Below are 25298 nucleotides of genomic sequence, written 5' to 3'. Positions count from 1 at the left end.
GGAAGCAAGGAGTTAAGCCTGGAATTTGGGTGACCCATGGTAACCCCTTAACCATGGAACCATCATCTTTAGTCTGGAATATAGGTCTCTCAAAAAAGGTCTAGACACCTGGAAAGGAGATGCACGTAGTGGGAGATATTTCCCAAACTGAATTACAGTCGTGTTGGAGAGCTAGTAGCAGTAAGACTGGACTATTAAGTTCTGAAAGGACAGCATCAGAGAATTGTATCAATGCTCAATGGATGATGTGGCTTACTCTTCTTTTGACATTAGCTCCATTTATTTGTAGTATGGAGTCTCCACTCAACTCTTCCCTGTGGCAATCATGGACCACCAACTAAGCAAAGACACATGCCACACAAGGATTCTCTACCAGTCATTTTACAAACACAAGTACATAATGTTTATTTTTAAATTTCCAAATTATTACAAGTACAGCCCTTAGCAGAAACCCCCCTCCCCCATGACAATTATCTTAAAAAAAAAAAAATGTACAGTTCCAAAGGTTTCACTGTGTAGGACCTGCATAAAATGTTCAATATTAACAAGACAAAACAAAGCCTTCAAAGGGGGGTGCCAAGTACAAACATCAGTGCTATTTTTGGGGTAGGAAGGTAGGACTCCGGAGGGAAGAGGGGAGAAGAGGAGACTGGAGGTTCTGCTGCAATCTCACAACAGTGACTGTTAGTCCAGAACTGATCCAACAAGTGTCTGGGGTCTGACAAGAGTACAAAACAGTGGGCTGCAATTTGTTAGCATTTTTATTCTCAAATCTGAGCAGTTGCACCAGCTTTTTTTTCCTTTTTTTTTTTTTTTTTCCCCCCCCCGATTGAGAGTGAGGGAGATCAGAAGAGAAAATGAACTAGCCTCCTTTGCTCCAAATAAAAAGATTTCTACAATAAGAAGTTCAAACCCTGATTTTGTCTGATCACAACCTGTCATGATAGGAAGAGAGAGGTGATAAAAATGATTAAACAGAAGCCACCATCCAAAGTGGCATAACCTGCTGAGGATACACAGCAGAACAACTTCCTGTTCTCTCCAACAAGGCCCAACTTCCCCACCAGGCAGCCACCATAGTAGGGGTCACAGTCCTTCCACCTGCCACGTGAAAGCAGGCAAGGCAGATGGGTGGATGCTTGGGGAAGGGAAGCTGAACTAGTGGAGGCATTACTATAAAAAGGACACGAGAGCAAGTCTAGAGAACACCTCCCACCCCCTCCCAAACAAATCTCCCTGCTTAACTCTAGCTATTGAAAAGAAAACAAGTGTTTGGGGGGAGAGGGGGGAGAGGGTGGAATATAAAGCAAACTAACACGTTCTCATATAAACTGTACATGTGCCAAAGCAAGACAACAGTATCTTACAAGATGTTCTTTGTACAACATCACTGCTAGAAACAAGCGACTTTTAATAACTAGAAAATGAATTTAAAAAGTTACACAGAACAAGTTCCTGCTGCTCACCCTCTTCCCACCATAGCTTTTCTATGGGACGTGTGGAATAAAACGCTCTCCGATACATCTGTGGTATTTGGGTCACCTGCTCAAAAGGGCTACATAATTATGTGCTGTTTAAAGGTGGCAAAGGAAACCCACCGTCTTTCCTTTACCACAGCCACATGGGAGCCCCATGCTCAGAAGAAAGGACAAGCCTTTCAGAGCACGACCTCAGGAGACCACTCCCGAGAAGAGACAGAGGAGAAAAGCAAGAGCACCTTGAAGCCAATTTGTATTATGCTGGTGAAAGCCATATTTCCATAAATGTAAGTACTTGCTTGCTCTACACAGCCCTTCACTGGGGGCTCAGAATTAACACCATATAAATATATACATACAAGAACTAACAGCCCATTGGCCTGATCACGCCCAGTCCTTCTGTGAAGCAATATGATCCCTCCCCATGCTAGATCAAGGCTGGTTTCACATCACAGGCAGCAGATGGCAGGAGGTCCCACAGTGCTCCAGCGTTGGCTGCTCAGCTGAAGGCGGGGGGGGGGGGGGAAGGGAAGCAGCTCCATTCTGAGAAAGCCACCTGTGCCCCAAAATGTTGTAGGCTTCACACTCCTCTGTCCAATGAGGCCTCCGCCAGTTCTTTCTCTTGCCCTGGTCTTTGCCCTCCCACCGTTGCTGACAGGACCATCCCATAAGAGTTGTGTGTATTTTGCTGGAAGCAGTAAGTCATCTCTGCAAACCTGAGGGATGACCAAATACTTCCAGAAGTTACAGAAAAATTAAATCTAGAACCAGTCAAAGGAAAGGCTGGATTAGTAAAGAAGTATCTGCTGCTTCCTAGCTCCCTTCAGCCAGCCACTCCTGCTGCCCAGCAGCACCACTATGCCTGCTCCAGCTCTGTCTCTCCCCTTCGTCTCCCTGTCCCTCATTTCTTTCTCTTCCGCCCCCTGGAATGTTCAATGGCCTCTGGCTCGCTGTCCCCCTCCTGCTCTTCCAGTCCCTGGCGTCTGGCAGACAGCTTCTTGCGTTTCCTACGGGTGTATGTGTGGCCAGGCAGGTGTTTGTGCAGCATGTCAATCAAACACTGTTCTGTCTTCTCCAGGCAGGACAATACATGGCTCCCGTTCTGATTGTAGCACTCAGCATTGGAGAACACCTGTTTGATGTCAGAGAGGAACTCCTGCACAGAGCGGTAATTGCCACAGGAGCACTTGCTCTGCATAGTCTGGAAGTCCATGGGGTTGCTGATGACCTCAAAATAATCTTCAGCTTCCTCTGTGGTCACTGGCTCCCTGTCGAGGAAGGAGTCACAAAGACGAGAAAAAAAATTAGTGCCAGGCATTAGTGCTATTTAGATGCCAAAAGTACAGAAACCCAAGCCTACTAAAAACCAGCCACCAGTACAGGCCTGCAGCTCCCAGCAACACAGCTCTACCCTGGAGGGAAGGTGAAGGGCAGTGCAGGCAGCTTAAGGGGCACAGCGGTAGCCAGGCCATGGTGGTGGGGTAGAGCTGCAGCCTGGCAGCACACGCCCACCCCCCACTCATCTGTTACTCCTCTTGCTGCTGTTGACACGGCTGGCGTGGGGGTCCCAGTGGCAGCAGGAATGAGTCTTACTGCCCTGCTCCACCATCCCATGCCAAGTCCTGCCTGCTAGGCTGTGGAGGCAGCTCCTGCTCATGCTGGTCCAGACAGGCTGCAGCCCAGTACCTGCTGTGGGTGCACAAATCTGGGGGGCAGGTGACCCCCCATGAAAACCCCCACCCCACACACTCACCCCCTGCCCCATACGCTGGGGGGGAGGGGCTGTGGCCTGGGGGCGGTGGGTTAGAAATGAAGGGACACCAACAGGGCTGGGAGGAATGGGGACACGGGACCGGCAGAGCCAGGGGTTGTTTTCTACTTTACAATTTACTGGGTTGGGATAGGCCATTGATGTTTATAATGGAGTCCTGGTACAAAAAAGGTTAAGAATCACTGATCTTGACTATAGTGAGCACAGGGGACACTACTGTAAAAAACACCCACCTCCCTTTCTCTCCCTCTAAGTAGCCCACTTCTAAACCCCAGGCCTCATGACTAGGGGGAGCTAGTAACTGTGGATTTGTGAGGGCATGAAGATTGACCCTTGACTCTTCAAGTTCCTCTAGAGAGATCAGAGGACAGTACAGACAAAGGAGGAAGCCCCAGGTGCCTCACCTGAAAGGCCAGCTGAAGCGGTACTTAATGAGTTTGTTGAGAATTTCCTCACACTTCTGCAGCTCAAGGTTCTGGCGACGTGACACCTTCTTTGTTTGAAGCACCTGGCCACACAAATGAAGGGAGCCATTACAAGAAGGAAAACTAGTTTGTGGTTTAAGGACTAGCCAAACAGTTTCTGGGCAGAGGAAGCTAATGTCTTAAAGTTTCTCTTTTCAATCCTCTCACTTACAAGTTAGTATCTTACTGTGTTGGGGAGAAGTGATACCACCATAAAAACTAAAGCTTAAGTCTTTCAAACCCAATGATGCCCTGCAACAATCAAGCAGCAAAACCACTCTGCTGCGGGAGCTTTGATGGTAACAGCCAAGAAATGCTGTGGCAGCTTGGGTTACAGAACACGAGCCCTGTCCAAACGCTTTGACGGGAATAGTTTACAGGCAGCCTGTCCCTTTTTCCAGGGGGCAGTGAGCTTTTTTCAAAAGAGGTTCAAAGGCAGCATGGTTGAAGCAAGAAGCCAAAGAATAAATGACAGCAAATGGAGCATGACACCCCCCGCCCCTTCCCACACCCCCTGGTGGACAGCACGCAACAGGCAAGGAGGAAGAACACAGTTGTGCGGCTGTATTAACAGGCCTGCTGCAGAGGCTACTATGCCATTTTAAATACCAAACAGCAGCTGATGGCCCTGAGCTGTGCTATACTGGAGAAACATGTAAGGTCAGCCATTTGCCTAGCGATTTGTAGCAGGCCAGTAACCACTACACTGGACTCTACACCTTAGCTATGGCTGGTGCTCTGGACATATCTCTGCACACACACTGGCATGGGGAGATCTGGGATGTCCCCCTCCAGTGCTACTGCCAAGGAGCCAGCTTCATGCTGGGGAGAGGGGCAGGGAGAAAGTAGTCAGACATCTACCAGGACCTCTTTCCCAACCTGAAGGGCTAGAGTGCACGGCTGTCTGGTAAGACATTATGCCAAGGCCCCAGTTCCCTGCCCCTGCTGTTTGAATCAAGGCCATTTCTGCTTGGCTGTGGGGCCAGTTGGCTAAGAGCATGCTGCTTTCTACAGAGACCAGTAGAAACTGGTGCTGTTAGACCAGTGAAAGGAAAACTGAAGCTATTGGCCCTTCTTTTACACCAGCCAGGCACCCATACGCAATAGGAATTGAGCCTAAAGACCAAGCAGAACACTGCTGGGCTCAGTTCCTTTCTCCAAGTGACAGAACAGAACAGCAGCACTATCAATGCTGGGCTCCAATCAGACGGTAGACCTGCCAGATGTGCATGCGACTTGCACCATGGTGCTAGAGTGCCAATAGCCCAGGAATCCCCAGTGGTGGCATTCCCCAGGAGTCAGCACACAGTCCTACAGTTCCACCCTACCTATGACATGCATGTGTGTACATGTGCACACACTCATGACCAGCTATCTTCAAACGCACAAGGTTTGATTCTTTAAATGTCAAGTGAAACCTAAACCAACTAAATTATGTCCTGGAGTTTGGGGAGTGACCGAAAGGACAACAACTGTCAGAAAACAGCCAAGCCCAGGGAGTGAGGGTCCTGCATTGCTGGCATTCTATCACCATCCAGGACCCCCTCTTCCCCCCACCTCACTGCAGAGACACATGGATACTATTTAAAACCCTTTAACAAGCTGCAGGCTGCCTGCTAATCAAGGGGGACAATGTGTGAAAGCGGCTGGGGAAGGATGCCTGGCATATCTGTTCTCCGTTTGTACTGGGCCCTTAAGGATATGCTTCCTTTGTTAGCCCGACCTTGGCCCTTTGTGGATTTCACAATACAATGCAGAGCATTTCTTTGGGAAAAGGAGGGGGAGGAAGTATGACACCTGTTTGGTTTATAACTCATGATTTGAGCAGCCTCCTGGGGACAATTTGGCTCTTACCAGTTCATCAACGTCTGCTCCATTAACAGGTGTGGCCTGCTGCCGCGGTCCCCTGGTGGTGTGCAGCAATTGCTTCTTCCTTTGGTGCCTGCCCTGCCTTAAAGGATATGTAGACATGCGTTGCTTGCCCCTGGCTGTCTTCCTGGGTCTCACTGAAAATCAACCACAGGTTCATTTTGGAAGGATGTGGACAGAAACGCACATTCTCTAAACACAGAAACAGAGCTGATAACGGACATATGTTCTGCAGCTTCTCTCTTTTCCTCCTCACGTTAGAATTCAAGTATTACATCCCCCTAAGCTGCTGAAAAGACTTCCCTCAGAGACGCAAGAACTAAGCACCTAATCTCTGAGAACTACAAGATGCCTGGTGCTCTTCAGCAGTGGAGTGGAGACTATACACCACTTCTGCCCCAATCATATTGTAGCATAAGGTCTCACAAGCACCACTACCTCACAACTGAATAATAGCTCCCACCTCACAAAACCTCCAGCCTTCCGGTATACTTATAATCTACCACACTCCTCACAGTTCTTGTCCCAGTGAGATGTGTGGGCAAACACTCTTTTACCAGAAAAGCCATCATTTGCTGGCAAGATGTCCCTTAAGAACGACTACAGGAACAAACAGACCCCCTCCTTCAGGGAGGGATTTAGGAATATCTTGGTGCAGGTAAACCTTCGTGCACTGTTAAAGCAGAAAGTCTCTCAGCCCCTGGATTTTAGTGCCAAGCCCCTGTTTGGGAGGATGTGGGGAAGGCATGGAGGGATGCAAAGCAAGCCTTGAAAGCATTCAAGTCAAATCTGTTGAAATACTGTGCTTTCTCCTGTTGTCCACTTGCTCCCTGCCAGAGTGTGGCTGCCTGAGCAGGTGCCTTTACAAGCATTTACAAGTGGCCCACACAGCAGGATAAGCCAGTTGCTAAGTCTCCCTGAAAAGCTAACTGTGTGCACACAGGGGTGTCGAGTTACTCCAGCACGGAGCTGCTCCATGTGCCAGAATTGGTAAACAATGGAATTTTATTCCCCGGTATTGGGGCTGGTGCATGATGTTCCAGAGAAATGCTTTTTGCCCATTTGTCAGCCTGCCTGTCACAGTTTTTAACGGAGGGGAATGCAAATGTGGTGACGAACTGTCTCCTGTCTTAAGTTTCCCCCATGACCCCTGTGTACTGGGGGTGTGTGCTGGCCTTCCTTCCAGGGTTAGCTCCTTCCACCTGGTCATGAATGCTGTTGTAGTTCACTTGTGGCCTCTAATCCAGGCCTGGCTGATAAATCATCTTGCCAGGCCCCCTGCAGGAGGAGCGTGTGTGAGGGCAGAGGCACGTCTGTACAGTGTTGCTCCTGCTTGCGTGTCAAATTTGCAGCATGTGTTAAATGTCTGACAATCCAACACTCTATATTCTATCCCTTAGGATAATGCTACACAAGGATTAAAGAGGACTTCTCCATTAAAATAAGAAGTTTTCTATAATGACCTTTCCATGCTAATGCCCCTCAAAGCTAGGGGTTGAGTTTAATGCTTTATTTTTAGTGACAGTAAACTCTCTTTTGCTATTGTTTGAAAACCCTGGCTTTGGTCCTGGCCCTGGCAGGCAAGAAGGGCTGAACAGATTCCAAGCGTGGACATGGATACTTCATAGAACAAAGACTGACCTACATTAGAGTATCAAGGAACACCCCAGATATTAAACAAAAGGGGCAATATGCAAGGCTGAAACAGCAAGCCTGAATGCCCATAACTCTTCAGAGACCCCTGGAGAACACTGAAACATGTCCTGAGTCTGTCACTGAATTCCACCACTGGTATCAGTAGAGGGCTATGGTCAGTGATGTTTTAACTGAAAGCAAATGGTGTCTGCTTGCATTTCAAAGAGCTCTTTAAATTGCATGCTTTCTGATCAAACCTGGTGCAACAATGTCAAATCCCCCACTGAATGAACAAAGTGAATTGTGGGGGAAAAGCTGGGCTGTGTTTGAGAGAGAAAAAACAAATCACATAATGAGAGTCTGCAGAGAGCCATTTTGAAGCCCACTCAGTTGCCCAGGAAAGAGCCCAGGCACATCTCAAGTTAATTTTCATTGTGCACCGAGGGACCCGGCAGTGAGCTGCACCCCAAATGGCAAGTATTCTCTAGGGACTAGCAAATGAAGGCAAATTACAGGCCTGTGAAAGCCACCCCTATTCTAGAAAAGATATCCTAGCCCTGCATTTTGGGAGGGGTGGAGAAAGGAGGCCTGCAATTCATTCTCTGGGTTCATTACTGTAACTCTGTCCCATTTCAAACTGAAAAACCTTTTCATAATTTAGTTACCTGCATTCAAAATCTTATTTCTTGCTAGCCCTTCCCCTGTTGCAGGCCCTGCTGATGGCTTAGAAGCAATTTTAATGGCTTCAGCTGTGCCCAAAGGAGTGTGGATGGCAATGGAATGCCTGAATGCCCCCACTCCTTTGTGCTTCTTGCTGTTCTGTGATAGACACAGTACAGGCAGCCATTTAAATAGTACATCAGCTCAAAGACAGGCAGTTCCAAAATCTGTATATATTAACCGCATGAGTGCAGCTTTATCTGAAGCTTTGTCTCTCATATACCAAAGCTTGAAGATAAGCTTCCACACTTAGGACAAGAGCCTCAGCTTGGACACAGATCTGTGTGTGGAGAAAGAAAAGGTTCTACTGTGATCTGCTGCATCTTTACCATGTAGACAGACTTACATTTCAGTCCAGCAACCTCATAATCTTCTTCCTCCTCCTCTTCTTCCTCAGCATCTTGCTCATCGGAACCTTCCTCACCTTCTTCACTCTCCTCTTCAACAGAATCTTCTGCATAATTCCTACAGGCAAAATAATTCAACATCAGATACTCTGGGCAAAAAAACCCCAAAGCCTAGATTGCCTAGACCCTGAGAGTTTGTTAATACACCCAGACTTTCTGACCACAACAAGCTAAAACAAACACTTATTTTCACACTGCTTTGTGACAGAGCAATCTGTTCTTGGTCAAAGAGGGTATAACATTATAGTTAGGGCTGAGAAGGCATTTAGAGTCTCCTGCGACTTCCCAGGCTATGGCTTTGAAAGTTTAACATTTGGTCTGAATTCTGTCAACCCCTACAGCTGAACCCTTATATGGCAAAATGCTGCTTTTGTCATTCCATAGTCATCGCAGGCATATGCGCAACTGAAATGAATTTAACACTTCTCATTTGCTGCTGCTGGTCCTTGAGGTGGACAAGTGCTTTATGTTGAGCAAATATGTACACATTTTATGCATGTAAAATATTGCTGTTGAATAAGAATATCAGAAATAGTTACAGTCTACTCATTCTACCTGAGATAGCCTTATTAGTCTTTCTAAACACCTGGCCAGTCAGCCCTTCTTTGAATCTCTCTCAATTTGTTGGGATACAAGATGTAATAGGGAATGAAATTTCAAGAAGTAATGGGGTGAGAAGGATGAGGGCACTGAATAGCCAGGCTCTCAGATCAGAGAAGCTACAATTAAAAACGGCACCATAAAAAGTTTTTGGGAGAAGACTGTTGTTGCAGCCCCTTCCCACTCCCTCCCACTGTGGCACCGCTTTCACATGCTCTATAGGGAGTCTTGTTCATGTAACATGTTAATTCCAGCCACAAACAAACACTACATTGATGCCTTTACAGCATCTGTGCACAGACTTCGTGGCTGTGGGAGCTACAATTTTAAATTTTCTGAAAGGTACAAGTAAAATCCAAAACATTCATTAAATGGATAAAAGATTTAAGTTTTTGCAACACTGGAAGAGCTGGAAGCTTGTTCCAAGACCAGTGTTTTTCTTCTCCTGTTCCAGCTGAGAATAATAAAGTAGAAAATAGATAAGACAGGTGTTACTCCACCTGATGGCTCTCATCCAGCAACCCAGCAGCTTGCAGATGACTCTGCCACATCAAAGTAACTGTGATCTTAGACTAGAACAGCTGTGTTAAAGCCCTGCCCTTTCAGAACAAGCCTGATAAACTCCTTTTAGGCAGTGCCCAAAGAGTAATTAATACTTTTAGGGCCATATACCACCTGCAGGAAAGTCTAATATACTTACTGTTGCATCACCACCCTGAAAGGGAGGATGTCTAAATATTCATGCTCCTGGCATAAGTGTGAATGCTAGAAATGGCCGTGATTAGAAGATGACGTACTCCCATGGTGGTGGAGTGAAATCCATTTTAAGTGCCCTTATGCCCAGCCCCCAGTTCCTGACAAGACTGGAACCAAACACTGTTCTATGCAGGGTCCAGCAGCTGCATTTGGAGTCCAATGGCTGATAGATGTTGCTTGGTAGAGCTTAGATTCCTCCCAAATGACATTCACTACAGTACAAGCCCCCAGAGGATTGTTGCCATAGCTTCCAAGGCAAGCAATAAGGTGCTGCTGGCCAGGAGGCTTTACATACATCGATGAGAAACTGTACTCAACCTTCTGTGTTTAGTAAGAGAATGCAGATTAAATGTCCCAGATTGGCTGCTAGTCCAGTAAAAGGGAAAATGCTGGTAACTCATCTCCAGTGGAAGGCAGCAAGGATGTATTTAGTGCCAAATGATTTTCACCACTTTAACTGCAGCCCTTTCTTAATGCAGAGAACCTGTCTTTTTTTTTTTTTTCTTTTTTTTTTTTTTTTACTGCTACAGTGAAGTTATTTATTTAATCCCCTCAAAGTATCACGGGTCAGTACAACACAGGTGCTCTAATGTAAGAGCAGCCTGAAAAAATTGCTCTCCTATTGTTCAAGTGCCATCAGGTAATCTGGGTATTCCACTCCTCTAAAAGCAGTTACTGATTAAGGGCGCTTTGGTCTCTTCACGAAAAGAGGCCCCAGTTCTCAGGGCCTCTTTACAATTGTGCTCCAAGAAAAGGAGCACTCAAAGAAAAGGAGGGTCTCTCACCTGCCCCGAGAGCTGCGCCTGGCAGTAGAGGGCTGACACGCTGGGCACTGCCACTCGCCATCTGGTATCTCATAGAGTGCCGGTCTCAGGCAAAACAGGTGGAAGGCTTTATTGCACTCATCACATAGGATCAGCTTGTCATCTTCACCTAGGAAAAGAGAGCCCATGCATGAAGTTCAGTACCACGGTCCCAGACACCTGCAGCTGCAGTAGCTACCATAAGAAGAGACAGAGACAAAGGTAGAAGGTGACAACGCCCCCTCACAACACTGCCATTGTACCACAGTTCTGCTGCTTCATTGCAAACATCAATATTTAGGATACAAGGAGTTTCCTGCCTGCTGGAACTTAGCTTCACTCAGCTTGGGCACCTTCTGCCAGAGAGGAACCAAGTAGCTTTTCCATTGCCTTGGGAGATCCCTTGCAATGCAGGAAGGCACTGCAGCTGTTTAACAGGTCATCTCATCTAGTTGCTTCTCATCCCTGCTAACATGCCAAGTAAGCCTCCTCTTAACTTAGTTCTCAAAGCCAGTCTTGCGTGTGCAAAGACCATGAGCACAGCCCTCTGGCAAATGAGAAAAAGCACCAAGTCTGTCCAGAAAACAAAGCTCTCCCTGTTTCTGCGTCCTGCTCACGTCTCTGGAGCTCAGCTTGTTCTGTACACAGATACAGACTGAGACAAGAGGTATGCTGAGATAGTACATGCTATCAAACTTTTCTCTCAGGGAGGTGAGAGGAGGGTGGCTACTGGTCTTCCACCCATTGTGGAGGGGTGACTCCTGGTGGTAGGTGATCCCTCCCCTTCCCCACCAAACTAGGGACCACCCCAGGTACACATCTTCCTCTATATGCAAGGTGGACACTAGTGGCCCTGGCTGATTTCCTCCCCAACCCTGTTAAAAGTAGTAGCAGAGGGCACATTGTGTCACCTCTCTTGCACTCTCATGTGAAAAACAGCTGCAAGGAGATGCTTTCTCCCAGCTCTTCCACCCCACTACAGCAGACAGGACAGCATGAATAATCTACTTGGCATAATCCCACTTTGCTCTCTCCCCTTCAGTCACAAAGGAGCATTAACCTCTCCAGCCCTCTTCTTGCTTCCCTACACAAGAGATAGGCTTAACTCCCAAGTTTCACAGACCCAGGGAAAATTCCAACTCAGAAATGTGCTTGGTACGAATAAAGACAAAGAATCATTTTCAGACGGTCTCCTTTGAACAGACGGAAGGACACTAATATGTACAAGGGCTTCTAATATGTACAAGCTTCACCACTACTGCAGCCTAAAGTTGCTGCACAGAGGATATAGGAATACGACAAGCTCCTCCAATCACTAACATTTTAGTGAATTCTTGCTGGTGTTTGTGATGAATCCCAGGTTTTGTAGGACAGCACTAAGTCCACACAAAACTCTGCCCAGGAGGGTTAATTATTATAAAAGAGGCATTTGTGTGTCAAGGGTTTGTGTCTATGGGATGTTCAAAAGAGGAGCTCTCCAGTACAGCTCCTAAGCCAACCCTAAATGAAAAAAGTCTTAAATGCTCTTGGGAGATCTGTGCTTTTCAGTGTTTGTGCCCTGATATTCAGAATTAAAGCACAATCAACTGTAGCACTTGATGATAATTAAACGCTGTCCTTCTGCATAAGCAGAGACAGCAGAACTTCCAACTGCTAGGCATGATATGGGGCCAGGATACTCACCTTTCTTGCGACACACTTTGCATCTGGCGTTCTCTGCAGACATATCCCACTTGATACAGGCATCCAGCATCCCAAGCAGCACATGCATACGGGAGAAGGTCTGAGCCTCACGAATGGCTGCCTTCCACTTCTCCACGGCTGATGCAACCTAATGACAGAACTATCCATTTACAAACAAAGTACAAGACATGACCCACTATTGTCTGAAGACTTTTTACGTCCCTTCATTGGAACCCGAATAGCTGTAATTCAACTATTGTATTTTTTTCCTTTTCACACAATCTCATGAGCCTTATTTGAGATTTATTCTTGCCTCACTGATCCCAGCATCTAATTCAGAGCACTATAGTTTTTTTTTTTTACATTTCATGACCTATGCAAACTCCACTACCTTCTTTACCCTAAACGTTTAACACACAATACTTGTCAGTCTAACAAAATAAAGGACATAGCACAGGGGTGGGCAAAATATGGCCTGTAGGCATATTTCCCAGCAGCAGCGGCTCCTTCTGGCTGCCTCTGCCAGACCCAGCCTTGCTGCCCAGGCACCCTGGCCCGTCTGCCCTGCACCCATCACCAGGGGTGGGACACGCACAGGCAGGGCGCGTGGCTGGGATGACACCCCAGGCCAGCAGGGTGCAGTATCCAGCAGCAAGGCTGGGAAGACCTTGGGGCAGTGACAGTGTAGAGGTATGGCCAGAACCAGGGCAGAGCCACTATCTGCTGCCTGCAAACCCCTGTGACAGGCAAGGGTTCTGCAGGCAGGGGCATGCAGGAAGCAGATCGTGGCTCCATCCCGACTCTAGCCCTGTACCATCACCACCCCAAAATCCTGGTGCTAGATGCACCTTCCTGCCCAGCCACACACCTTGCCCACATGGCTCCCAGCTGGCCTCCATGGAGACCCCAGGATCACGAGGCCGTGACAGTGCAGGGCTGGGGCAGAGTCCTGGTTCTGTAGGCAGCGACATGCAGAGAGCACATCACAACTCTGCCCCAGCCCCATGCTGTCACTGTCCCAAGATCCTGGTTTCCCTGGCCTTGCCCACCCATCTCACTTTCCGGTGCTGCTCCCCACTGAACTGCAGCCCCATCCCAACCCCTGGCTATGCAACCGCCATTCCCCGCTGGACTGTGGTCCCATCCCAACCACCTGGCTGTGCACCCTGCTTGCATGGCTCCTGCCCCTGGTAACAGGTGTGGGGCAGCCAGGCTGGGGTGGCCTGCAAGGGGGGTTGAGTCTAGCAACAGCAGCCAGAAGGAACTGCTGCTGCCAGGAAATGGAGTCTGGCCACGGGCTGAAACCAGCATTTCGCCCACCCCAGACATAACAGCACCCTTAAGTGTAGGATGAACATTACAAGGCAGCTAGGCCCACTCAGTTCTGGTCCTGGCTGCCTCAGACAGTCTGTGCTGCCCTCCAGTGGACACTTGTGAGCTACTCAAGACCCAAGTCCATCAGTAAGATCCATCAGATAGTTTGCCCTCAACACTGTTTAGTTGGCAAATGAGTGACAGTTACATCAGCGACAACGACATTCGACAAGGCAAGGAGTTCTGAGCTCCACATATGAAGTCAGTTACTTTCAAATGAGACAAGATTAATTCAGTATAGTGGAAGTCCTAACACTAGTTTGCAAAGTAGAAAATGAGCAATAGAAACAGAGATGTGCACCAGCTCAATCACTGGAGTCTACACAGAGCAAGCCATGTGTGAAATCTTAAGCTCAGCACCAGGGGCTTCGAAACAAAGTTACGGCAAAGCGGAAATGCACCAGAACAGAGGAGCAATACAGAGCCACTGTGTGTTCAATTAAAACACTAATCCTCTGCTTCACAACAAATGAGACGATGGTCTAGTCATGACAGGGACATAATAGGACTCAAGTTAATGTTCTTCTAGCCCAGGAGAATGAAAAACAAACAGTGAAGTGTCAGATGGGAAAAAAAACTAAAAACTCTGCAGCTGACAGCAATTTAGGAGCCAAACAAAACCCATGATTTTTGCAGAGTTGCACATTCTCCTCCCCATGAATTCAAGGAAGCACAGTGTGTATTAGATGCTTGGAAAAACACGCAAACTGTTTTAATATCCTAATAGCCTTGCCGCTGCTGCTGGTGTGGTACCTGAAGCAGCAGACAGCCAGAGGAAAACTGCAGAGAAAAAACAGTGGTGGCAGACTGCAGGGCATGCTGCCATTTCTTGCAGAACATTGCTGAGGTGCTTCGCATGCTGTATAAAATTGATTTTCCAAGTAACTGTTCCATATTTTTTGCTGTTAACATAGTGGATAATGGCTGGGCCAAGATAAATCTGCAAAAGCTGTTGGCAGATATTGTTCAGATTTTTCTTCCCAAGTCTGTGGAATGCAACAAATCTTTAGCTTTGCTTCCCAAGCTTTATGAGGCTTGGCCACTGGAGCAGTACTGTCTGGAAAGAGCTCAGACTGTTGCTGCACTTCACAGTGCAGGAGGTTCAGTGAAGTGACCTATGCATCCTGCTGCCTGGAAGGTGGCAAATAGAGAAAAAATACCAAAGGATGAAGGAATAGGGTTTGCTCCCTAGTCATTCTTCAGTTCAACGTCTGACTTGGAAAAGAGAAATGAAAAGCAGACAAGAACATCTATCAACTGGCAACCTGCTGCTATAAAAATCCTCATGTGAACAAGTAAGAATTGATTAACTGGTTGCTGAGCTGCACTTGGAAAGCCTGGCTGCATTTCATGACTACTGCATCCAAACCTAATGCTAACAGACCTCCTGCCTATTCCCTTACACTGACCAGCAGAGAAGATGGGTGATATACCATCCATTCAGTCTGCTCAGGTCACTGTTGCTCTGTGGACAGAAAACATGTGGTTACGTTTTTTGTACTTTCCCTGGAGCTGGCTGATGGATGTATCATGAAAACTGAAACAAGCAGCTTGTTGTCAGGCCTTAAACCAGGTGAGAATTTTGCTGGTAACACTATGTTGGTCAGGAGCACGCTTTCCAGCCAACAGGCCCTTATGTAGGCAGTTATACCAACAATACACCTATGCTGATACAGCTATTTTTAGCCAGAGGGAAAAATGTAGCTTTTCTGCTGCATCCTGTAGTGTTTTGCCATACAATGTAAGTTACTGCTATACCCACAGCTAGTTTTACATCAAAACCAACAATGCACTCAGTTTTAAATTCAGGCTGATGCAGGAAGGGGAGAAGAGATGCAGCTGCCTTACTACTCATTTGCATTTCAAAACAGTGATATTTTTGTAATTCCATTCAAGATCCAGGCTGTCGTAACAACGCCACCTTCTGATCATTTCCTAGGATTGCACAAAGTAAGGTTCAGGTAAACAAGGGTGAGAAGACTGATTACGCACATGCCAAACAAGACTAGGTATGCCTAAGTAATTCCCAGCTAGACGGAGATAGTACTACACTGGCTGGGTTATAAACTGCTGCCGAGACACAGGCAGGACAGTAAGAGCAACAAGAGACTTTTTTGTCTTCTGCTCCAGCCGAACCTGAACCTCTGGCTTTGGAACAGCTGGCAGGATTCAGTCACCCTAGACAAGCTAAGTGGTGCTGGAAAAAACAGCCTACATCTGAACCCTGCTGGACACATCCCCAAACCGTGTTTATCCTACTATCTCTCCAGCTTATCTGCAAAGTGGGAGCATAGAGATTTTACAGCATTTCATTAATACAAGAGGAAATTCAACCACATTAGGAAAATTAGCCTGTTTTTAACAACAGGTGCCAAAAATCTCCACTCCCAACTCTGAGATGCATGAGGTAACACAAGTTCAACACACACTGAAGCAAAGTGTGCTAGACCAGTGGTTGTCAACCTTTTTCATCTGTGGGCCCCTAAACAATTTTGAATGGAGGTGCAGACTCCTTTGAATTGTAACTGTGTATTCACAAACTTTTGATTGATCATGGTCATCTTTTGCAGACCCCTTAGACCCTCAGGGGTCTGCTGACCGCAGGTTGAAAACCACCGTGCTAGACTTTGCTCTAACAAATGACCCTTCATGACCCAGTCCATAGGGAAAGGACAACTTAACACCACTAGAGGGAGAAGAATGATTTCACATTTTAACACTTACTACTGTGGCTCATTTGACACCATTATAGAAAATGTCTCATCTTCCTGGGGTTGGAAATACCTCAGTTTTGAAGCCTGGTTCTGCTTTGGTGCCAGTAGAATGACTAAAAGCCTTGTCTACATAGAGTTACACCTATAACCTGTCAGAAACCATGCCAAAATTGACTCTGCTGAACACAGGTGAAAACTGTGTCATACTTGATACAGGCACCTTTACAATCTCATAAACATTACTGTAAATACAGACAATTGAGAGATCCAGGCCATTTCTATCCCAGGAACAATCACCTCTAGAGCTAAGTTTTCCGTCAGGATTTTATGATTTGCCCATTTGCAAATCAAGGCTCCACAGTGCAATGGACAGAAGGATTTGGAACATAACATGTTGTTTTTCTACATTAAAAAAAATTAGTTTGAATACTGCAAAAAGCCCTGGATGATGTATGAATTCTCACCAATTCTGGCAACTCTACTCCAAGCACAACAGATTACTTCTCTCCCATCAAACAAGGGTTTAGTAATGTTGGTAAGAGCTCAGTGCACTGAAGAAAATGCATCCTAGGAAGCAAACAGGCTGTGTGGTCTTCCATTTTCAGAAGTGTCTGGGTTGATTTAACTGGAGCTTTTACCACTGCCTTCAGTGGGAACTGAGGTCAGCCACGATGGAGTACTTTTCAAAGCCAGACAATTTTGAAACCCATATCCCCCACAGTGAACTGCACAGTTTATAGAAAATGAGGGTTGGAAGCGACCTCAGGAGGCCATCTAGTCCAACCCCTGCTCAAAGCAGGATTGTCCCCAGCTAGATCACCCCAGTCAGGGCCTTGTCTAGCCGGGTCTTAAAAACCTCCAAGGATGGAGATTCTACAACCTCTCTGGGTAACCTGTTTCAGTGTTTAACTACCCTCTTCATAAGAAAGTTTTCCTAATAATATTATTACCCTTTGAGCCCAATGATGCAGCCAATTTTCTATCCATCTTACAGTCCCTTCATCCAACCCGTACTTTCTTAGGTTGCTTGTAAGAATGTTCTGGGAGACCATATCAAAAGCCTTATGAAAAGCAAGATATATCACGTCCGTTGTTCTTCCTGCATCCACAGAGCCACTCATCTCATCATAGAAGGCAATCAGGTTGGTCAGGCATCCCGACTGTTCACCATCTCCTCCACATGTTTAGAAATGGATTCCTTGAGGACATGTTCCATGATTTTTTCAGGGACTAAGGTGAAGCTGAATGGTATGTAGTTCCCTGGATCCTCCCTCCTTCTTCCCTTTTTTTAAAGATAGGTACTTTATTTGCCTTTTTTCAATTGTCTGGGACCTCTCCTAATAACCACAAATTTTCAAAAATGATGGGCAGCAGCTCTGCAATCGTATCAGCCAACTCCCTCAGCAACCTCAGGTACATTGGATCCAGCCCCACGGGCATGTACACATCCAGCCTTTCCAAATAGTCCCTAACCTGTTCTTTCACCCCTGTTGGCTACTCAACTTCTCCCCAAACTGTGTTGCCCAGTGAAGCAGTCTGGGAGCTGACCTTGCCTGTGAAGACTGAGATTAAAAAGGCACTGAGCACATCAGCCTTTTCCATATCATCCATCATCAGGCTGCCTCCCCCATTCAGTAAGGGATCCACACTTTCCCTGACCTTCCACTTGTTGATGACATCCTTGTAGAAATCCTTCTTGTTACCCATGATATCTCTTGCTAGCTGCAATTCCAACTGCGTTTTGGCCTTCCTGATTTAATCTCTGCATGCCTGAGAAATAGGGGTGTGTGAAGCTGGCAGTATTTGATTTGGATTCAGCTTGATTTGGGGGACAGCGATTCAATTCGCTGATTTGGATCACTGTCCCGATTTAATTCATCAGAATCTGAAGATTTGATTCAGATTTGGAAAAATAAAAAATAGAAAATTTGGCCATAGACAGAGCTTTATATGTTTTTTCTACATACCTTGAGGTACCCGATACAGCTCATGAATGCCAAGATGGTGGGGTGGATGAAGCGTCCCACGGGAGTGCAGGGGGGGCCCCCTGCATGCTTGGTTGGGGACCTGGAAGTGGACCGGAACTACTTCTGGTCCACCACTGAGCATGCAGAGGACTACCCCACATTCCCCCAGCTCAGTGATCAGCCACAGGGGGACCCCAGGTGCCCCCCTAGACCCAGGAGGCACCAGTCGCTAAGGCAAGGGGCAGGGGTCCCCCCGCACACTCCTGGAAGTGGACTGGAAGTACTTCCAGTCCACTTGCGGGTCTGCCACCAAGTGCACAGGGGACCCCCCCCGGGCTCCCATGGGATGCTCCATCCGCCCCAGCATCTCAGCATTCAGGAAGCGCCCGATACCTTGAGGTACATAAAAAAAAAACAAACAAACCCAAACATATAAAACTGTGTCTATAGCTGAATTGTCGAATCTCTCTGAATCAAATTGGAGGCTTCCAATTCAAATTCAGAGAGACTAGTGACTCTCCTGATTAGATTTGGCTTCAGAGATTCAGCCTCTAAATTGGGCCAAATCTCATCCGAAGCGAATCAGTGACCGAAGCTTCATCTAATGAGCAATACTCTTATAGTCCTCCCTAGTTGTTTGTCCAAGTTTCTACTTGTAAGCTTCATTGTTTTGTTTCATCTCACCGAGTTTCCTGCTAAGCCAAGTTCCACAATTCCATGTCACATCTGTACCTGGATGGTCCATTTCAGCTAAAGCACCAGTACAGCTTCTTGATCAAGTGGTTGCAGTGTCCTCTCCATACAGTAACTCTTTCTGAAAGGGAGTTAGCCTGCCTGGGCTCCTGCATCTCAAGCTCACATTTTCACTCCTGCCATGTAGCTTCCCTATTGTAGGCAGATGCAGTTCAAGTTGCGTGAAACCTTCAATTTAGTATCCCCTGGGTCTCCCTACTCATTCCGGTTTTCTCCTCATTTTTGTTCCTCTGTGTGTAGCATATTATCCTACTCAGCATCACATTCCCCTGCTGCCCAAGAAACTTCAGCATCCCAGCTTTTTCCATTGGTGAAGGTATTAAGAAACTCTCACCTGCTTCACTAGTCTTTTTCAAGCGATACAGCATTTCCATTACACTTTCTAAAAATACTCTCAAATAAGCTCTTATCTGCGCATCTGACCAAAGTTGGGAGTCCAGGACTCCTTGTGCACTACAGTAGGACCCAAGAAATAAAACACTGGCTAGCGTAATGGTTTTAAGGAGGGACAAAAAGAGAGGAATAGAGCTTTAGGTACTCTAGCATAACTTAATCTCAACAAAACTCTTACTTTGTACTGTAGTTGGGGCAAATTACTCAGCCCCATGACACTCAATTAACTGCACAGAGAAAGTGAGAAAAGTAATGCTGGACTTAGGGGAAATATGTGGTGCATTTCTCCCATGGAAGGAAGAGTTGTTTAAAACACAGTAAGGGACTCTACAGTGACCAATACCTTGGCTTCTTCTGCCATTTTCTTCTCTTCATCAACCTCCTCAGCCTTGGCAAGAGAGTCATCTCCTTGATGTTTCCTTCTCTTCTGCTTGGGGGCCATGAAACCTTGTAGGAACTTTTTAATGACACTGGCCTGGAGGGCAATCACACACTCTCCAAAATCTTTCAAGTTCTCCAATGAATACACCTGTTAGAGACAGCAGAAAACCATGGAAAATATGACTTTACCCTCCACAACAGCGATACTATATACCACTATATGCATAGATACCTGACAGCCACTGCACCATTTCTGCCTAAAGAAACAGAACCTTTTATTTCTAATATGCTTTTTCCTATGATAACTAGATATCTAGTAAACATTAAACAGCTCCTCAGTTCAGTCACTTCAGCAGCCAGAAATAAATCAACACCAAGGAGCTCTTCTTCCACAACCAAGCACATAAAAATTTACAGTATACTAGTTACTCTGCATTAAGTCTCCAAACAGGCCTCTGACACATGTTACACTTAATATCCAATTAGCTGGTTAATTACATTTTTACTGACCTGGCCAGATGCTCATTCAACTAATAGCATGATAAAATGAAGAATAAGCACAAAGTTATTACACAAAATGAGCAATAAACTTTGTGGTCAATTCCTAGGACACCTTTAATTAAGCGTGTGGCAAGTGCTCCCAGTCTCTGGAAGACTCTGGAGCCTTTCAAGACTCCCATGTGCACCTGATCAGGGCTCCCAGCCACAGCAGGGCTTCCCTGCATCAGCAATTTGGCACAATGGGATCTGATGCAGGATCCCACAATCATGTTTCCTACCATGCACTTGTGGCATGGCAGGAAACACAATTGTTGGAATCCCACATCAGATCCCATCACACCTTTACATTAACATCTGTCAGGGGCCTTTACACCAAGTTAAATAAGCTCCCTTGCGCAAAGGTACTCTTACCGTGCTCTAACTGGCAGGACATTAGTGTGATTAGTGGATGCACTGCAGATTCACACTCTAGCTCACTGTCTTCATTGTTTTCAGAAGCAGGTCTCTACCACTCCCCCAAGCCCAGAAGACTGATCCTGAACTGGAAGTTTTCAATTTTTTGGGTCTTCAAGAAGTGACCCCTCATCATGAAACCTGCTAATACTGACAGAGAAGCTAGAATTGCTGCTGAGGTGAACTCTCTCATGCACTTTTTTGGTTCATGAGAAAATACTGATGTTCCGAAACCCATGAACAGCGTGAGCTTTGGGTATTTGGTCTTTGTCTGTCCTAGATTTTTCATACTCGGAACATGAGCTTAAAGTATAATTCCCTTCTTCTCTCACCTTGGTTTCAAACTCTGACGTCACATCAACATATCCCAGCCCTCCTTTCTGCAGCCGCGTGGCAACTTCAATGAGATCACTTCTGAGGTAGTTCAGCAGCTCCTGATTGCCATCACAGGACTTCAGGCCCAGGTTCTGTTTCCGAGCCAAATGGATAGAATGTGCAACATCCTGATATCTGGAAAAACAAGGAGAACTTTAGAACATGTCCACGCCACTAGGTAAACTGTATCCCATTATGGATAGAGTATGAAGAACAAAGTAAGCCCGGCTCCAAAGCAGATGCAGGTTTTATCAGCTACAGCAATGAAGAACTTGTAATGACATTTTCAAAGGAAGCTGTGGCCCTGCCTCTAGAAGATAGAGGAGCAGACCCCTATTATTTCCAGCTGTCACTGGATCAGTTTAAGAGATACAGGACATCTCAGATCAGTGAAAGTCTAATCTGTCAAGAATTTGCAATAACAGGCTCAAAGGAAAGCAACCTCCCTTGTTACCCCTTTCTTTTGGGCATACGTGAATACAGGCTTGCTTTAATGCTTCAGTGATGGCAGCAAGATTTAATTTGCGTAGCATGTGCCTGCTTTGGACAAAGAGCCTGCAAAGAGATGAGTGGTCTGACCTTTTCTGCAGCCGCTCCCTCAGCTGACTCTCTCTTATCCCTTGGGCATGCAGGGAATCCAGCAGCTCATCCAGCTCCTTCTGGCTATCACAGAGAAACCTGTAAGACAAGACATGCCCACCATCAGCTCTGCTCCCTCGGGCAATACAAAAACCTCCTCTGGAGATAGGCATGGATGAGTCCTGACTTACAGGTATTTGTGAACTATTTTCCAATTCCACAAGGCATGGTAATCAACTGTTCCAATTATGATGGCATAAGAGGCCTAACTAAGGCCAACTCCATACGCCATGGCTTGGATCCAACCAAATTCAAGATGAAGAAAAAAGTAGATGGGAAAGAAAACCAGTTTTATTCATGTCAGATTTTTTTTTTGGATTAGATTTGTTTACAACTGGCATTTGAATTTACAGCCATCTGTCTCAAAGGCTAGATTCACTAAATTATAGCCTTTTAGAGTAAAATGAACGTCAGTTTGATGTGCCGGAAAGGACTGGCACGTTACACATGGCATAGCACAGCAATTTCATCACATGCTTTGTATAGTCTTCAACTTCAGTATTTTCCTTGGGCTGATAAAATAAGAAAGCAAAGAGTCTGGTCTGAGCTGTGACTGCTGATGCTCACAGATTTTTTCCTGTTAAGGTCACCCACTCTTGCAGGTGCAGCAGTTCTTACTCAGGCTGGTGACAATAACTGAGAAAGCTTGTGCAAGATTCTCATCCCCCAAGCCTCTCTGAACATAGGCTTTAGGGCTAGTGCAACTGCACAAATCTAACAGTACAACACCCTAGAGAATACTATGTGCAGGGTGCTACAGAAGCACTCTGGCATTACCACTGAAGGACCACTGAATCAGACTTTTTGTGCCAGATATAAGATTACAACCAAGTATAGGTTGAGACCAATCTGTCCAGTTGTTTTGTTACCCTCATTTTTAAGGTGCTGTGGAATTCCTCTTCCAGTTGAGACTGGTAGAAAAATTGTCACAGCCCAGCTCTCCCAAGATTTAAGCAGAAACTCCTTTGTTTGAAGACCAGAGAAAAGATGCCAAAACTGGGTTTCAGATGGAAATTGTTGCAATAGAAAAGCTGAGCATTTCTGAGAATAATGAAGTAGAGACAAGGGTTTTGTGGGACTATATGCCTGGAGGAGTCCTTAGATCAGGGGTGGGCAATTATTTGGGCCCCAAGGACCACATAGGGACCTTTGATGAGCTGTTGTGAGCTGGGTCAGCATCCCTCCCCCATGCAACAACTCATCAAAACTCCCTATGGAGCTTTGGGTGGGTGGGAAGCAGTGTTTGGGAGTGGGACAAATGTAAGCCACCCCCTGCATGCCCTACTCCATTGAGGGAAGTGTGTGTGTGTGGGGGGTGTATGGAGGTGTGTGGAGGGGCATGTGCATGTATGGGGGGGCAGTGCCTGGGAGCAATCTGCTGGTGAGGAGAGGGAGAAAAAGATGGAGGGAGTATGCAGCAGAGCTCACCCAGTTGGGCAAGCCCTGTCCGGGGCAACCTGTGCTGTGCTCCCACCCACATCTGCCAGCCCTGGCCAATGCAGCTTCTGGCCAGGCTTGCATTGTCACCAGGAAGCAAGCAGGCACAGTAGCATCCAGTTGGCTGCAACTGCACTGGGAAGAGACCCACAGGAAGCTGTATGCTGCCTGGGCCCGGGGGCTGCTCTTCTCTTCTTGCCTGCAGCTGCTGCTCCTGCCATGCAGCTCTGGGTGGGCAGAAGCGAAGCTTCAGGCAGATGGCTCCTGCTTAGGCATACGACTCCGCCTCTAGCCCCCAGCTGCCTTCCACCCACCTGGTGTGATGAGTGACAGGAGCCACTCAACTGAAGTTTCCCCCCTGCCTGCCCAGGGCAGCACAGCAGAGTCAGAGGCAGAGGCAGGAACAGCAGCTGCAGCCGGAGGCAAGGGGAGGGGAACAGCTCCATCAACCCAGGTCCCAACCAGCATGCAGCTTCCGGTGGGGCTGTTGCTGGTGCGGCTGCAGCTGCCCAGGTGCTGCTGTGCTCCCCTTGTCTCCAGCAGCCACTCCTCCTCCCACTCCTCCCTGTGGGAAGTGAGGGGAGCAAAGGAGCATCTGGCTGGCTGCAGCCACACTGGGAACAACCCTGGCAGAAGCTGTGTTCAGTGGGACCAGGGCCAGCACAGGCTGCCCTAACAGGAGCAGGGGGCACTAAGCCCCACATGGAGCACTGCAGGGGCAGCCATGGGCCGTATTTTGCCCACCCATGCCCGAGATGAACCACCCAAGTACTTACGGTGGCATTCAGTGTAGGAGGAAAGGGTGCAGAATGTTTAAGAGTTAGACTACGAGGCCAGGGAAGAGCCATAACAAAGACAAGCATTTGTATCGGGGCAGGCAAAGTCTGGCCTGGGGTGGACTGCATTTCCCAGGTCTCCATGGAGACCCCAGAAGCAGCAGGGCCATGACAGCATGAGGCCAGCATCTCCATGGAGACCAGGTGAAGCAGCGCTTGCAGAGCTGGTTACGGAGCTGCTCCAGGGCTGGGACTGGGATCTTGCAGCGGTGACAGCATGGGCTGGAGCTGGGGCAGAGCCGCAACCTGCACACCCCTGGGGCACTAGATCACAGCTCTGCCCTGGCTCCAGCCCACAAGACCCCTCACCCAACCCTGGAGCAGCTCCCCACCCAGCCATGTGCCCTGCCAGCGCACTCTTCTCCACAGAGAACCTGGCCCTGCATTGTCATAACTCCTGGGGTCTCCATGGAAACCTGATGGAGCGATACAGGCAGGAGTTGCTGGGAAATTGAGTCCAGCTACTGGCTGGATCTGCCATTTTGCCCATCCCTGATCTATATGAATTTGTGTCATCTGCAAAGGAACATTTCAGTTTGAGATGGGATATATCCTGGCCCCCCACTTTGTGTTTGTATGGGGCAAGTGGGAGGGGAAGAGAACAACAATATACTAGGAACAGAAACACACCGAATCTCTGTATAAAGGAGGGGAAATGGGGTAGGGGGGTAAGGACTAGAATTTTTGGGGACTGTAAAGAAATCCTCTTCTGTCTATCCCGGGCTGGGGACATTCCATACATCTCTCTCTTTCACTTGCCTGATTCAGGTCAACCAAGTGCAAAGTGATGCACCTGGGGAAGAACAACCCCGGAAGGCCTTCGACACTGTCTCTCACCCCGTTCTCATCAAACAACTAGGGGACTGTGGTGTCAACACTCACACAGTCAAATGAGTTGCCAACTGGCTGAAGGGCCGCACCCAGAGAGTGGTGGTGGATGGGTCATTTTCAACTTGGAGGGATGCGGGCAGTGGTGTCCCTCAGGGCTTGGTCCTCGGGCCCGCACTGTCCAACATCTTCATCAGTGACTTGGACGAGGGAGTAAAAAGCACCCTGCTCAAATCTGCTGATGACACTAAGATGTGGGGGGATGTGGGCACGCTAGAAGGGAGGAATAAGCTGCAATCGGACCTAGACAGGTTACAGGGGTGGGCGGACGAGAATAGGATGGGATTCAACACTGACAAGCGCAAGGTACTGCACCTGGGGAGGAAGAACCAGCACCATACCTACAGGCTGGGGAACTCCCTTCTCATCAGTGCAGAGGCAGAAAAGGATCTTGGAGTCAT

The 25298-nt window shown here is 47.3% G+C and overlaps 1 protein-coding gene across 1 annotated transcript in view; it reads right to left on the bottom strand.

Moving 5' to 3' along the window:
• Nucleotides 1-836: 836 nt before the first annotated feature.
• The window catches only part of BAZ1B (bromodomain adjacent to zinc finger domain 1B), a 75468-nt gene continuing 51006 nt past the window's right edge, over nt 837-25298 (bottom strand). Inside the window, exons 11-19 of the mRNA XM_019546420.1 lie at nt 21677-21775; nt 21055-21232; nt 19731-19916; nt 12187-12334; nt 10486-10633; nt 8284-8402; nt 5568-5719; nt 3654-3757; nt 837-2746 (exon numbers count right to left, since the gene is read on the bottom strand). Of these exons, the coding sequence (XP_019401965.1) occupies nt 2380-2746; nt 3654-3757; nt 5568-5719; nt 8284-8402; nt 10486-10633; nt 12187-12334; nt 19731-19916; nt 21055-21232; nt 21677-21775 (1501 nt within the window). The 3' untranslated portion in view covers nt 837-2379. The remainder of the gene's footprint in view (nt 2747-3653; nt 3758-5567; nt 5720-8283; nt 8403-10485; nt 10634-12186; nt 12335-19730; nt 19917-21054; nt 21233-21676; nt 21776-25298) is intronic.

The sequence above is a fragment of the Crocodylus porosus genome, unplaced genomic scaffold (genome assembly GCF_001723895.1).
Source record: "Crocodylus porosus isolate Cpor-Errol unplaced genomic scaffold, CroPor_comp1, whole genome shotgun sequence".
In the NCBI taxonomy this organism is placed as follows: Eukaryota; Metazoa; Chordata; order Crocodylia; family Crocodylidae; genus Crocodylus; species Crocodylus porosus.
The sequence above is the reverse complement of the archived record's forward strand: the minus strand, read 5'-3'. Positions and strand labels throughout refer to the sequence as shown.